The following is a 14,993-nucleotide window of genomic DNA, read 5'->3' on the forward strand; positions in this document are numbered from 1 at the left end:
TTTTAAAATAAAAAAAAATCATCTATCACTCTGCTGTTATGTTCTCCAGTTGACTCTGATCATGTCCTGGTCTTTGGTTCGCATCCAATCCAGGTTATATTAAGGATGTCCACATCAAGTATCCTGCATCATTAATATTTCACATTAGACCAGAGAAAGACATTCAACATAATATAATACGTCCAAAGCGGAACAAATTCTTATGCTAAACCTTTTCCTTCCTGATGCAGAGAAATGAATCGAAGTGGCACAAAAACATGCTCCGCCCCTGTTTAAATGCTAGCTCACAGAAAAAATGGATTAGTGGATATGACTTAAGAATGTAAGAACATAAATTGTACAGGATCCAGGGCCGGATACAAAACAAGAGAGAGATATCATTGATAATATGAGAGGTAAAACTAAAGAAATTCCCATGTTTCCTTTATATACTAATCTATCTGTTTGAATTACATTAACACTATAAGCTGCTATATATAGATTAAGTGTTACATGGAATAAGAAATAAGGAAGAAAGATGAAAGAAAAGGGCCAGGAGGGGGGAGTAGCAAAGACGAGTCAAACTAAAACAACTCAAACTCCTCACAATCTTCTGTGTCCTCTAAATCGTTTGCATTCTCCTTCTGAGCAGCCATAGATGGAGCACGACTTCCGAAATCACGAAATTTGGGGAGCTCTGGTGGCGCTGCACATCGTATTAGAGCCCAGTTCAGTCCTTCAAAGAAGGGATGCTGCTTTATTTCAGCAGCTCCTTTGACAGAACCTAACCGAGTTTCAGGATCCTTTATCAACAATCCTCTGATCAAATCTCTAGCATGGAAACTGACAATAGGAGCACCTGGGAACTTAAGGCTTTGCGACACAACGTTGGATAACGTATCCTCATTTGATTGGCCCTTGAAGGGAGTCCTACCATACAAAAGCTCAAACAAAAATATACCGAAAGTCCACCAATCCACGGCACTCCCGTGACCCTCACCTTTGATGATCTCCGGAGCAAGATATTCATAGGTTCCAACAAAGGAGTTAGATCGAGCGCTAATAGGCTCCACCACGAGCTGTGGCAGTGGACCAACCTGAGCATCAGCCTTTGTCTTTCGAGATTTCGCTCCACCGGATATTAAAATGGGAGTAAAGCAGGAGACTTGCCAATCAGGTTGGAGACAGAAAGGCTGAATGCAGCTGGCATCTGAGCATGGACTCGACATTTTTCTTGTTCCATCCACCTCCTCCGGAGAAGATGATTTTACTAGCATTGGGTTCACGGAACATCTCAGTGACAAGTCAAAATCTGTCAGCATAATGTGGCCATCTTCTCGCACTAGGATATTTTCTGGCTTTAGATCTCGATATACAACTCCCAGCATGTGCAAGTACTCCAAGGCAAGAAGAACCTCAGCAACATAAAACCTGAGAATGAGCCAGCATAACCAGAGTCGATGAATGCTACAACGAATTACAACTGCACTTCTTTTGAGAAAAAAGAAAAGAAAAGTAGCTTGAGAACGCAAGTGCACAATACTACACTATGTGGACGATATTGAACGTCAAAATAATAGATATCTTTAAATGATGAATAAGAAAGGCTGAAGATAGCCCATGAATCCTACCTAGCTGCTTGTTCCAAGAAACTCCGATATGGCTGCCTCTGCCGTAATACATGCAGATCACCACCTGGACAATACTCCATGACCAAGCAAGAAAGCTTATCTGTGGAGATATGGGAATATAGCGTAGGAAAAAATGGATGATCCAGCATCTGTAGGATCTCTCGTTCAGTTTGAGCCCTGAACATTTTCTTCCGGCTTGCCAAGAATTCATTGTCCATCACCTTTAAGGCAAAAAGGCAGTTTGTCCCAATTAGTTCTGCAAGATAAACAGTTCCAATATCCCCGCTACCAAGCTTCCTTAGCAGCTTAAAGTGCCTCAAACTTAAATTACCATGCTGCTGAACAGCTCGAATAGCTTCCCATCTCAGATGTTTTGACATATGAGGCCTGTAGCCAATGCGACTGGAACCACTTAGATTGCTCTCCTCGCTGATGCTTGTGCTACTACTATACTCACCAATGCTACTTTTTGAGCTTTGGGAGAACTCACCCTTTTCCTTTGATCTTGATTTCTCTTCAACTTTTGTCACTTGAAATTTGGTTCTCCTGTTGCAATTTAACGTGAAACCAGGTTTGCATGAGTCCTTACCAAAGTTGATTGAGTTAATTTCAATGCTACCATTTGAACTGCTGGGAGACAGCTTTTGGTTTCCTTTCGTTTCATGCTTCAAATCAGAATTGTCTGTTTCTTTGTCCAAAGTATTTGCAATAGATCCCAAATTGTTGTCAACTTTTCTCAGGCACAGAGTGGAGCTGCTTGAGGCAGAACAAACATCTTGCTTTACTTTTTTCTTAAAGAAGTTCTTGCTACTGACTATTGACTTTGCTAAACATGTATGGCTGCTTGTGGGTTTATCCACTCCATCACCAGTACTAGAGCAGGAAGGAGAAGACACACAAAGTATATTTGCTTTGTGTCCCTTATCTGCCATTGAAAAACTGTGAGCAGCAGCAGGATCCATTCTGCCCTCCGGCATAATCTCATTTGCACAAGCAGTCGGTGAAAAATTTGCAAGTGTCAGTTTTTCAGCTTCAACTTCTGATGGAAGAGGAACAATCTGATCTCGAGAAGCAAGCCTGGTTGTAGTTTCTTTCAGGTTTGTGGCATCAGCCAAGGGAACAGAATGATTAGCACTTGAATTTGATATGGATATTGAGACCCTGGCCAATTTATCAGAATGGGCAGATGCCTCTGGCACCAGGGAGATTTCCAGCAAGTTCTGTTTGCCCTCATCTACAACTGCTGTGTATAACTTTTTGATGTTGCCAGCCTCTGATACTCGTGACGAACTGCATGGCTTTGAGAGTCTCTTCAAAGCAGCCATTTCCGACGCCTGAGAAATGCACAAGCCTCTAAATGCCTGCTTCAAACTAACAGGTTCGGAGATGCCGATTCCTGAGGCCTGAGCTGAACTAACTTTTATTGGCCTCTTAAGAGCACTCTTGTGTGAGCGTGATGCACCAAGACCTCTAGATGAACTTTTAATGTCAATACCCTGGAAAAGACGATTAATATCATCCTCGATAGAATACTTTTTCCCTGATTTGTTGGCATAACTACACTCAGGTTTTTCAGCCACTTTGAACTCAGAAATGATATCTTCCCTGGACTCCACTATCTCACATGTACTGGAAGAAGCTTCCATATTGAACAGATGTACCTGATTAGATGATCCAAACAACTGCCACTTCACTCTTCCATCACACTTCTCAGCAGAACCATTTGATCAACTCCTCCCACTTAACGAACCATCCCAACCTGAAACTTTTGCGAGCATATTTCCCATTAAAATTAGAGTTGAATTTAAACCTATACAACAGCAAACCTAGAGTCGTCGAAGCAATAAGACAAATTCATTTAATTGATTTCATTTCCAGCGATCGAATTAAATGCAAGCTTGAAAATTAAAAGCGCAGAAGAAAAGATAACCATCCCCCCTTCCACCCTCCAAAAAAAAAAATAATAATAAACTTGAGCTTTCAATTAAATCAAAGCTAAAAATAATTGCACGATGAGAGACACATAATCCCCATGACCGAAAACTAATTGAAAAACAAGACAATGAAGAATGGGAAAAGTTAGAGAAATTACCTGGAACGAAGAGGTGTGAGCATTGAGGATAGGCGTGCAAGAGTGAATAGCCCCAAGGCTAGGGTTTGAAGTTTGAACAGAGAGAGAGAGAGAGAGAGAGAGAGAAGGGGGGAAAGTAAAAGGTTGAAATGGTAATCACGAGAAGGATGAGGGCGAGAGTAGTATTAGTGTATAGCCGCTAATACAGCTGAGCTGAGAGACTACCCATGCATTCATTCACCATTCCACACACACTGTGTCGTAAGTAATGGTAATGGCGGAAACATTTATGATTAAAGTTGTGATGCAGAGATACACATGTTTATACATGAAGAATATCAAAATGAAACTAACATGTGTTTGAGTGTGAGCGTGACACACTTACACAACACACTCAATCTTTAAATTCAGTAGCTGTAGCCTGTAGCCTGTAGCCTGTAGGAGCAGGTCGTTGTATACTATTGTACTACTACAACCTTCAAGGGGCTGGTCCTACCTTTATCCCTTATATTTCACACTTCTATACCCTACTACTACTATACGTTATACAATAGATTTTTTCTGCTATCAAACAAAATCACCGATTCTTTTTACACATACAGTACAGTATTATTTTGTATTCGGTACTGTCTGTCTGTCTCTCTCTCTCTCTCTGTCTATATCATTTTTTAATGTTATTTATATTTATATACTTCCATTCTGCTCCTGCCGCTTTTCACACACACACACACACTTTGCTTTCATTTCTACTTAGCAGATAACACATCCTTATTCAAAATAAATTCACGTCCTATGTAATATGTATCTCCTGCTGCTCTTTGAATAGTCTCTGCTATGGCCTACATCAAACGAGGTCACTACAAGAAAGCATTACTGTGAACGAGAGTGAGTCTAGGCAAGGCTCACGAGCTACATCGCAATATGACACACTACATCATGTTGATGAATCTATGTTGCACTTAATTTGTTGGTTACGTTGTATCATCTTAATTAGTAGCAGTTGTGCTTGACCCCAGTACCTTAATTTGTTCCAATTCAATTTAATATTACGCAAGCGGTGGACTAATAACTAGGATTTAAGAGGATCCGCTGGCAAGGCTCTTAAGATACAACAACAATAGTAGTGGGTGGTGGTTGCAAATCAGGGAGCAATTTCATTTGAATGACTAGTTATAGACATTGCTGGCTGTTACCTCATTGGATTTGGTCAATGGTCCCTCTCCTCTCATCTCATCTCATCTCATCTCATCTCATCTCATCGCAATCACAGGATAAGTATAATATAATTATAACTTCAATGTGTCCCAGGTGAGGAGGGCCTGCCCGTTTGTTTATATAGAAATCTCAATGAATTAATGAAGTGGATCGATCATCGATGCATCAAATTATGGAAGCTAGCTAGCTAATAACGAGTCACGTGGAAATGCCATTCACAATTGGTTGCAAATTCATGTCTACCTCCCACTTAATCCGTGGAGTTAATGAAAAAGGCGTAGGACATGTGACATAAATAAAGCTAAGGTTAAGGGAAGCACGACACTTGTTGCATCATCAAACCTTAGAACTTGAAGCCATGATGCCCCCACCCCAAGCAAACAAGAAAAGAATCAATTTGCTTTTACTTGTATGTGTAATAATGATGCGCCACCCAGTAAATAAGACCAAAGAACCAACAGAACAAAACCACACCGATCCAACAATAAATAAATAAAGGAGCCTTTCTCTTTCCGAAAAGAACCAACAGATTAAAGATAGGGAAGAAAGAAGTGGCCATGAAGCAAGGCATGGATAACTACTGTATATAACTAATTGTTATTATTGATGTTATGATACGAAAGACTAATAATAATACTAGGTGTGTATGTATTTGAACTTTGAAGTCTCTCACACACCACACCTTCTTCCTTAGCTTTTCTCTCATTTGAAGGTTACGCTGCCCAAGACAAACAGAGAAGACAACACCACAATCTATCGCCTTACTGTACCCCAAAACTTTGCTCATACTATTCTGATACATGAGTATAAAAAATAAAATAAAATCACAACCTTTTTGTTTGATCTTTTCCCCTCTTCATATAAAGTACTTTACTGCTGCTGGGCCTCTGGCATGCTGGGTTAAAACCGAATGCAAGTACCTCAATAGGGTAAAGTAACAGTTCCTCACTTTTAATTGATGCAATTCAACTCTATCATCAACCATCAATACTAACTAGTGTTTGATGAGGGGGGTAATATATGATAGTCTTCTTCAATGGAAAGATCAGTTCATTATTAAGAGAAATGCTAATATGGACTCAACTTCATGGTAGATCCTATGCAAGATAACAGATCAACGTATGATTTTACAATACTTAGGTTTTAAATGGTTATCAAATGTAGGCTTTATTGTGAACCCAAGATTACTGCAATATTGCTTATTATTATGGACTTTTAGTTCATCCTAGAGACACGAAACTAATTGCCATTTGCAAAGTAAAGGTGACATAAAGGGGAAGAAATGCTGGCATGTGAAGGATCTAACTTTGAACAAAGTTTTAAAAGACTTGGGACCGATTCTAGTTGAGCTGTAAGCTTCTTGGCCACATGATGAAACTAGTTTACTAAAATTGACGACACTCTTAGCAGTTATTTAAATACTCTGTTGATAATATCTGCCAATTTATTTATTATCACCCCAATAAAAAAATCTAAAATTTAAAAATAGAGTTTGGTTTCTTTGCTAAACTTACACACACAATAGAGTTGAAGAATTAAACATGAGCTCATCATAGAAATAGTAAAACCAAGACTTCGTCATTAAAGCTCCAAATGAAACCTATCTCCCGCAAGTAAACTAAATCAGATTTTACAATTTATATGTCTCTTTAGACCCACATCCTTATTCGAGCAATTCGTTCTTCTGAAATGCCGACTAAACTAATTCTTAATTTCTTATTAACTCAACTTCTTGAATTCAAGAAAATGCAATTCATCAAGCGAGTAAAGTTTCACCAACTATAGTAAAAGAAAGTACCTTTCAACTCTAAGCCATCATAATACAATTCAAAACCTTACCATAGGAATCTCTATTTCACAGCTTCCTCTATATTCGCATGCGATCTTCAAATTCTTTCAGACTTAATCCAGTCTATACTACATTCCAACAATTGATGATTTTAATTGAATCAGTCCATCAAACACCTTTAACACAGAGGATTAAAAATAAGGTCCTACGGTTCTGATTATCAATTACATTTACGAGTTCTAAAACTAGTACCAGTAATGTTCTGTAAAATGAGTCCATCAAATGAAAGGATAATACCACTAGCAACAAATTTGATCTTAAGACAGGTTTGATTCAGGCTAAAACATAAAATTCTCAAGCAAGTTTATTGCTTAACAAAAAAGGTACTTGATAATAGTAGTCCTCTATACTAGAAAACAATAATTACCTAAAAAAGATATACTTACTAATAATCACTTTAAATTCTTCCCAATATCCAAAATTCATATACATGCACTTTAAAAATAGGCGAAGCTGTACAGTGAACATTTGAATTAAAATGGCGATAAATGGGTGACCAGAAAGAAGCACATGCCTTATAAGCAGAAAACGTCTCTGTGAGAAGACAAATATGTAACTTCCACCAACATGCTCCACAGAGAAACTGATCTCTGTTGTTGATCAGATCATGCATGGAAGATCTCAATTCCAACGTGATAATAATTTAGACAGAGTTACGTCACAAGAGATTTAACTCTATCGAATGCAGGATAAGCCACGGCATATAAATAACCAGATGATAAATAATACTATACATACAGCTGCATCAATTGCTAGAACAATGCGTACTTGGTGCCACCATTTCTTGCGAATGTTTTGAGGGCCTGATCTCATCCTCATTGAACCCATATCCTTTTGCAAAGAGGGCGATGCACCTGCACCACCTTGGCTAATGCAATCCAGATTTCCTAAATCAGCCTTTGGTCCTCTGTCTGTGGATTTTCTATGCTCCTCTAACTCAAGATCTCTCATAGCAATCACATGATCCTTTATTTTCTTTTTCTCTGGCTTGCTAGATTTTCCCAATAGAGGAGCTTTTGTTGAACTAGCACCTTCAATTTGTCTATTCAAGTTACTTGGTGAAGGAGACAAGTTGGCATGAAAAGATGAGCAAGTTCGATCCCTCCGATTGCTGCCATGTGAGACACTCTCCAATGAAGTAATCAGATTCTGAATGACAGGAACCAGTTTTTCCTGAATGTGAGTTGAATTCGTGTTTTGTAATTTGCCCCTCGAACCCTTTCTAGCTAGCTTTCGGTATTCATCCCTGACATGCTCCAAAAACCGAAGAACTTGAGAGTTACCGACACCTTCATCAACAATTGCAAAGTAAGCATGCCCTTCCTCCATGAGAAATCCGTAAGTCTTTCTACCTAGGGTCTCAAAATACCACCTGTGGAAAGGAGGAGCCATCTCCAAGCACAAGGTTGCCACATTCTCAAGTTCTTGGTCTCCACCATTATATGCGTACAGGATGTGATTACCCTTAGAAACACAACAGTAATGAACTTTATTTTGAATAGAGTCCATTGTAAATTCTGCAAACAATATCCCAGATCAGATCGCAGCAAATTCGATTTAGATGGAAGGTCGCCCCATCAGACAATTTACATCAATTCTGCTTCTGTCTTTCTTTCTGAGTGATGGATGTCAAGTTGACTTTGTCAAACACTGATCTCAACTTAAGAGCTTAAGCAAGCATGATCTGGCAGAAGAGGAAGCCAATAAACTCCTCAAGGAAATAAGCAAAAAGCAAGAGCAATGAATTCGGCAGATATGGAGTGATATGCCTCCGGGTAATACAAAGAGAGTGTTTCAGCTAAGTATTGAAAATGGTGAATGAAACCCCTCATCCCTAGTCCCTACCTGACAATAAGCAAATATGCATGCATATAAGAAATCAATTTCAAAACCCCTCAATTAAATCCACTGACAAGCACATTACATCGTTTCACCAAGAGCGCAACAGAGCCTAAGATCACAGAGTCAACATCAATCAATAGAAAGTAGCTTGAAATGAAGTTTTGGCACAGAGAGAGAGAGAGAGAGAGAGAGAGAGAGAGAGAGATTTAATAAAGGAGTTTGAAAATATTAAAGTGAAGGCAAAGTCGCAAAGATCCATACTTGGCGGCACTAGAAGGAAGCTGGCTGGAACTTGAGAATCAAACAAGTTCGTTGGCGAAAAAGGGGATTCCCAAATGAAACTGAAATAGTAATGATAGTTGAAGTTGGCTTTGCAAAGAGTTCAGTAACAGTAACAGAAAAAGATCGTGTAAATAAGTACACAGATACCTGCTTCATGTGAGCTCGATTGAGAGAGGGGGGAGAGAAAGAAGACGCGTGAGAGAGAGCGGAGAAGGACCAAAGTGCCACCAGGTCGTAGACTCAGAGGTCAGGTTATTTTTCCAATTTTCTTTTTCAATCGTATTAAATATTCTAATGCATGATAAAGCAGTAAAGCGCTCTCTTATTTTCTAACGTCTGTCCTTTCTACTAAGTTTTAATTTTGTTTATAATGTGTAAAATGTTTTATTTTTGTCCCAAAATTATTATTTTGATTTGTCTTATGTTTGAATTATAACTCAATTTTTTAATTTAAAATATTGATCTTTTCATATTTTCTATTTAATTCAATTATAATCCAATCAATTAATTCAACTATTAAGAATTTGACACCTATAAGTTATAAGTTATGACTATGATATGATGCTATAGCTACATGCAGGGACGGATGTATGTATATGAATGCGGGGATAATTACCCCACTACAATTTAAAATTTTTTTGAGTAGTCTATGATAATAATATTTATTTGTCCCCACTAAATTATTAAATTTGACCTTACAATAATTTTTTACTCAACTTTTGGTATTTTATAGTCAATTTAAAAATTTCATATCAGATGTCATTAGAATGATTAATTCACAATTTAAATAAAACTTGTAGTTTTTTTTAGAAATCAACTCAAAAGAGTGTTATTTATCTTTTTTATATTAGTTTTAATTTTTTTCTATAACAACTACTTTAATTGAAAGAACTTTTTCAACTATGAATCTCAATAAGAATTGACTTCTAATTATATAAGAAGTAAAATTTTAAATAAGTATTTACTGATTTACTTTTATATATATATGTAAAAGAAATACTACACATCCAAGTCTTTTTATGAACTAAGTCTAATCAAGTTAAATAAATAATAAAACTTAAAATAATATTTTTGTTGTCTTAGACAAATTTGATTGGACTTGGTTAACAAAAAAATATGAATATGTAGCATTATCCTATATAAAAAGACAGATATTTATAAGCGTAAAGTATATTTTTTGTCCCCGAAGTTTGGCAAAAGTTTTGAAAAAATTCCTAAATTTTATTTTGTTTCAATTTTGTCCTAAAAATTTTCGATTTGCATCAAATATACTCTCGGAGGCTAAATTTTCAAAAAATTTAAGACCAATATAACAATAATGCATGAAAATTATGCTTGATTTGCTTATGTTGAGGGGTTGTTCTTATGAAATTGTTGTTGAATCGATCTTAAATTTTTTGAAAAATTAGCCGTCAGGGGTATATTTGATGCAAATCGAAAACTTTTGGGACAAAATTGAAACAAAATAAGACTTAGGGATATTTTTCAAACTTTTGTCAAACTTTAAGAATAAAAAATATACTTTACCCTATTTATAAATGATTATTTTTGTGTTTTAATTTGTAAAATTAGATATTATAAAAACTAATCATATTATATTTATATCGAAAATAACATCTGTGTATATATATTGAAATAAAAAATACACATTAAAAATAAATTAAACAATATATATATTTATATACGAATACATAATGATTAATAAATAATTTTATAACTAATTTTTATGTACACATAATATTTTTATTATAAAAATTATATATATATATATATATATATATATATATATTTTACCCCACTATCAAAATTTTCTGGATCCGTCACTGGCTACATGTACGGATAGCATCAAGGCAAGATGGAATGGAAGATGTCTCCCTGCTCTTCGTTTTTGCCTCTAAATTTTACTCTCTGTTTTCGCTTCTAATTTTTATCGGGAGAAATATTATTGTCCATTTTTATTTTTTATGGGACTTATTTTTTGCGAAAATTCTATTTTCCATCTTTTTTATATTGATAATTTATATAAAAATTTTAATTAAAAAATTATAAAATATTATTACATTATATAAATAAAATATTATTTAAAATTAAAAATTTAAAAATATAAAATAACACATTATAATTATGAAGAGAAGAAAATGAAAAATGAAACTGTATAATATTAATGTTATAGAAAAAATACTTTTAAAATTAGGATTACATTTTTTAAAAAATTTATATTGAAAATAAATTATTAAAAATATTTAAATAAATCTAATAATTAAAAAACAAACCCTAGTATGAGAGAGTACATGAGAGTATGTGAAATGGAGAGTGGGGAGAGCGGGGAAGAATCTTCGAGGGTGGCACATAGCGAGGCAGCCGGCCATGTCGGCGGAAGCAATAAGGGGAGAGCGGAGGAGGGCATGCATCGGGTGAAAAGGAGGGGATTAAAGGAGATGGTAACAAGATTCAAAGTCAACGAATATCGTTCAGAGATAAAGTTGTTGGTGCCTCAGTAAGGAGAGCTTTGGAGGTTGCTGATTCTCTTGATGGGGATAAGATGGCTATAGTAGTTGGTAAGCAAGGCGATTCAGAGATACCAACTGTGACGTTCACTGAGGAAGCAAAAGAGATATTGGCAGACCCCTACAAAGATGCCATCGTGATCAAAGTTCTTGAAAAAAATTTTAGCTATACAGCGATCACGCACAGGCTTAAAGGCATCTGCAGAACCAAAGGAGGATATGAGGTACTAGATGTCGGTTTTTGCTATTTCTTAGTCAAATTTGATCTTTTGGATGATAGAGAGAAAGTTCTCCTTGGAGGACCGTGGATGATTACTGGAAGCTATGTTGCGGTTAAACCTTGGAGTTCTTCATTCAGACCTTGTGAAAACACTTTTGGGTCAACCATAGTTTGGATAAGAATCACAGGTTTAAACATTAACTATTATCAAGAGAGAGCCATGAAAATGATTGCGTCAGCTGTTGACAAACCGATCCGCATCGACTTAGCCACCAAATCTGCAGAGAGGGGAAAGTATGCAAGAGCATGTGTGCAAATTAACTTGGGACTTTCAGTTATAAAAAAAATTTAAGTTGATGGTCATATGTATGACATAGAATATGAGCACTTAAATTTAATTTGTGAAAAATGTAGCTGCTTTGGGCATGTCACAAGAGAATGTGCGAAAGAGAACAACAATGGCATTGGGAAGGAAAGCATGGTGAAGGAGAAAAATTTGCCATCACTTTTTCCTGTAGATAACAACGAGAAAACGGTGGAGTAAAAAACCAAAATTTAACTTTTGAATTTAGAATTAATGCCAAATCAATTCCAATTATGAAGAAGCATGGTGCAGCAGATCTTGTGCATGATAATTTTCAAGACTCACGTATGGAAAGGGATACTCGTGCAAAAGAGGGTGAATGGGTTACAGTTAGTAGAAAAGGCAAGGAAAAAGTGGGTAAAGGCCACAATGTGGTGCCAAAAAAAGCCAATGTAGCAATATGCTCCAATTTAGTTAGTAAGAAATTTTTTTTTGGGTCTAATAACATGCATGCTGGATCCTCATCAAAAGCAAATGTGAAGTCCTTATCAAATGGAAAGGTGGGGCCTAAGGAAAAGAAAGATCCTCCATCCACGCTTGGCTCTTTGGAAACAACTCAGGTGGCTTTCAAGGATCAGAGTACTCCCTTTTTTAAAGCAGGGCACAAAAGGCAGCGTCCTATTTCGCTTCAAAACTCACCTACTGAAGCATTGTCAATGGATTCTCGAGTACAAAAAGAGCTTGATAAAGTTAGTGCAACAACAAACTTGGAGACCCAACCTCAACAGAAGAATGATGGTTCTGCGGTGCAAGTCCACAAGGAGACACTTGGAGACAGGGGTCCATCAACGTGAGGTAGAATGATTAAACATTCCAATTATTTAATTTATTTTTTATGGATTGTGACCATTTAAATATTATTAGTTGGAATGTTAGGGGGCGTTAAATAAGATGTCTCGGGTGCATTGTAAGGAGTTGGTATGAAAATTTCAACCAACTTTTTTTATTTTGGTGGAAACTCATATTGGGTTTGAAACTATGAAAGAATTTTGGGGAAGATTAGGCTATTATCCTATAGGGATTGTAGATGATGTTGGACACAAAGGAGGAATTTGGTTCCTCTCTGCTAATTTAAAATTTTCTTGTAAAATTCTTTGGGTTATGAATCAATGTGTAACTTTGGAAATTGATGGTGGTGGGCGAAGATGGATCTGCAGTGCGGTTTATGGCAGCCCTCAAGCCACTAATAGAGTAGAATTATGGAGTCATCTGCTTGATATTGGTTTGTGCATTCAGGACCCGTGGGTGATGGTTGGAAATTTTAATGATATTTTGAGTGTTCACGAGGTGAAGGGGAGTAATTTCTATTCAAATCGCAATAGTATCTTTGCAAGTACTCTAGATTCTTGTGGTCTTTTTGATCTAACAACCTCTGAAAGACGGTTTACTTGGTTCCGTAAAATTCAAGGAAACAAAGAAATTGCAAAGAGATTGGATAGAGTTTACTGTACTACAGAATGTCGCCTTCTTTTTCCAGAAGCTTTTGTTGAAGTTCTCAGTCGTTCCCACTCTGATCATTGTCCCCTACTTATCCGATGTCAAGGAGTTCCTATCAAGAAAGAAAACCGGCCTTTTAGATTCCAAGCGGCATGGGTAACGCATCCTGATTACAAGGCCATTGTTCAGAAATTTTGGGATAGTACAGGCTTTGGCATCCATAGGAAGTTGCTGGGGGTCCAAGAAGCTTCGTTGGAATTCAACTCTACGGTCTTCGGCAATATTTTTATTAAAAAGAGGGAATTGGAGGGTTATTTGAATCGTATTCAACGGAAAATGGAAGCTGACGATGATCCGATTCTGAAGCACAAAGAGGAAGAATTGAGAGCTGAGTATAATATAGTTTTGGCCCAAGAAGAATTGCTTTGGTACCAGAAGTCAAGAGATCAATGGGTTTGGTATGGTGATAGAAATACTATCTTTTTCCATATGCAAACCATCCTTAGAAGAAAATCTAACAAGGTTCATGGGTTGCTAGTCAGTGATGGGTCTTGGTCTGATGATCCGGAAGTTTTGCAAAGGGAGGTTGTTCATTTCTTCAAAAATATTTTTTGTTCTACTGAGCCTGTTGAGGTTAATTGCATGGGAGAAATTCCTATGCCATCTCTTAGCTAGGATGCTTGTGATAATTTGTCTAAACCAGTAACAATGTTGGAGGTTAAAGAAGCTCTGGATAATATGAGCTCGTTCAAAGCTCCTGGGCCGGATGGTTTTCAAGTTTTTTTCTTCAAGGAATATTGGGATGTGGTGGGTCATGAGGTATGGCGTACTGTTTAGAAAGCATTCTTAGGGGAGACGTTAAGCCATTCTTTGTTGGAAACTTTGATTGTTCTTATCCCTAAGTGCGACTCTCCAACTAGATTGAAGGATTTTCGGCCAATAAGCCTTTGTAATGTAATTTATAAGCTAGTGACTAAAGTGCTGGTTAATAGATTACGACCATTTTTGGATGAGATTGTTAGCCCAACTCAGGGAGGGTTTATTCATGGTAGAGGAGCACCTGATAATATTATTGTCGCCCAAGAAGTTCTTCACTTTCTTAAGCGGACAAAGTCTAAAAAAGGAGCTATGGCTTTTAAGATTGATTTAGAAAAGGCTTATGATAGAGTTGATTGGAATTTTCTTGAGCACACTCTTGAATCTTTTGGCTTTCCTTCTCTAATTATTCGGCTTGTAATGAATTGTGTTCATGCCTCAAATCTTTCCATCCTTTGGAATGGGAATAGATTGGACAGCTTCCAACCTCGCAGAGGGCTCAGGCAAGGAGATCCAATTTCTCCGTATTTATTTGTTTTGTGCATGGAAAGATTGGCGTGCTTCATTTCCAAACAAGTTGACGAGGATATTTGGGATGGTGTGGCTGTTTCTAGAGGGGGACCTAGAGTTTCTCACTTGATGTTTGCAGATGACCTCCTCCTTTTTTGTAAAGCGAAGAAAAGTCAAGTTCAGAATGTTGTGCACACCTTGGAGTTGTTCTGTAAAGCTTCAGGTATGAAGGTTAACATTGAAAAATCTAAAGCTATTTGTTCTAGAAAT

General features: G+C 36.9%; 3 protein-coding genes and 1 non-coding gene across 7 annotated transcripts; 2 read left to right on the plus strand and 2 right to left on the minus strand.

Annotated features, from left to right (window-relative positions):
- Positions 1-357: 357 nt before the first annotated feature.
- On the minus strand, positions 358-4,987 carry LOC112803132 (serine/threonine-protein kinase D6PK). 4 transcript variants are annotated; one of them, XM_025846627.3, is made up of 3 exons: positions 3,703-4,987; positions 1,611-3,369; positions 358-1,410 (listed from the first exon to the last, which is right to left on the minus strand). In XM_025846627.3, the coding sequence occupies exons 2-3, from the start codon at positions 3,254-3,256 to the stop codon at positions 564-566; spliced, it is 2,493 nt and encodes an 830-aa protein (XP_025702412.1). In that variant the 5' UTR covers positions 3,257-3,369; positions 3,703-4,987; the 3' UTR covers positions 358-563. The 4 variants fall into 4 exon arrangements, with proteins under 4 accessions (XP_025702412.1, XP_025702410.1, XP_072092595.1 ...); XM_025846625.3 differs by having other exon boundaries at positions 358-1,470; XM_072236494.1 differs by having other exon boundaries at positions 1,611-3,375; positions 3,703-4,986.
- A 2,121-nt stretch (positions 4,988-7,108) lies between these two features.
- Positions 7,109-9,185, minus strand: LOC112803133 (uncharacterized). The gene is made up of 3 exons (XR_011881604.1): positions 9,017-9,185; positions 8,849-8,928; positions 7,109-8,590 (listed from the first exon to the last, which is right to left on the minus strand). It is a non-coding gene; the product is annotated as an uncharacterized protein (transcript).
- Positions 9,186-11,411: 2,226 nt separating this feature from the next.
- On the plus strand, positions 11,412-12,140 carry LOC114927793 (uncharacterized). Its single transcript, XM_029298767.1, has 2 exons — positions 11,412-11,890; positions 12,011-12,140. Exons 1-2 carry the CDS (start codon positions 11,412-11,414, stop codon positions 12,138-12,140), a joined length of 609 nt encoding a protein of 202 aa, XP_029154600.1.
- Positions 12,141-12,938: 798 nt separating this feature from the next.
- LOC114927794 (uncharacterized) lies at positions 12,939-14,072 on the plus strand. The gene has a single exon (XM_029298768.1). It carries the CDS (start codon positions 12,939-12,941, stop codon positions 14,070-14,072), a length of 1,134 nt encoding a protein of 377 aa, XP_029154601.1.
- The last annotated feature ends 921 nt before the right edge of the window (positions 14,073-14,993 follow it).

Source organism: Arachis hypogaea, chromosome 5 (genome assembly GCF_003086295.3).
Source record: "Arachis hypogaea cultivar Tifrunner chromosome 5, arahy.Tifrunner.gnm2.J5K5, whole genome shotgun sequence".
Taxonomy (NCBI): Eukaryota; Viridiplantae; Streptophyta; class Magnoliopsida; order Fabales; family Fabaceae; genus Arachis; species Arachis hypogaea.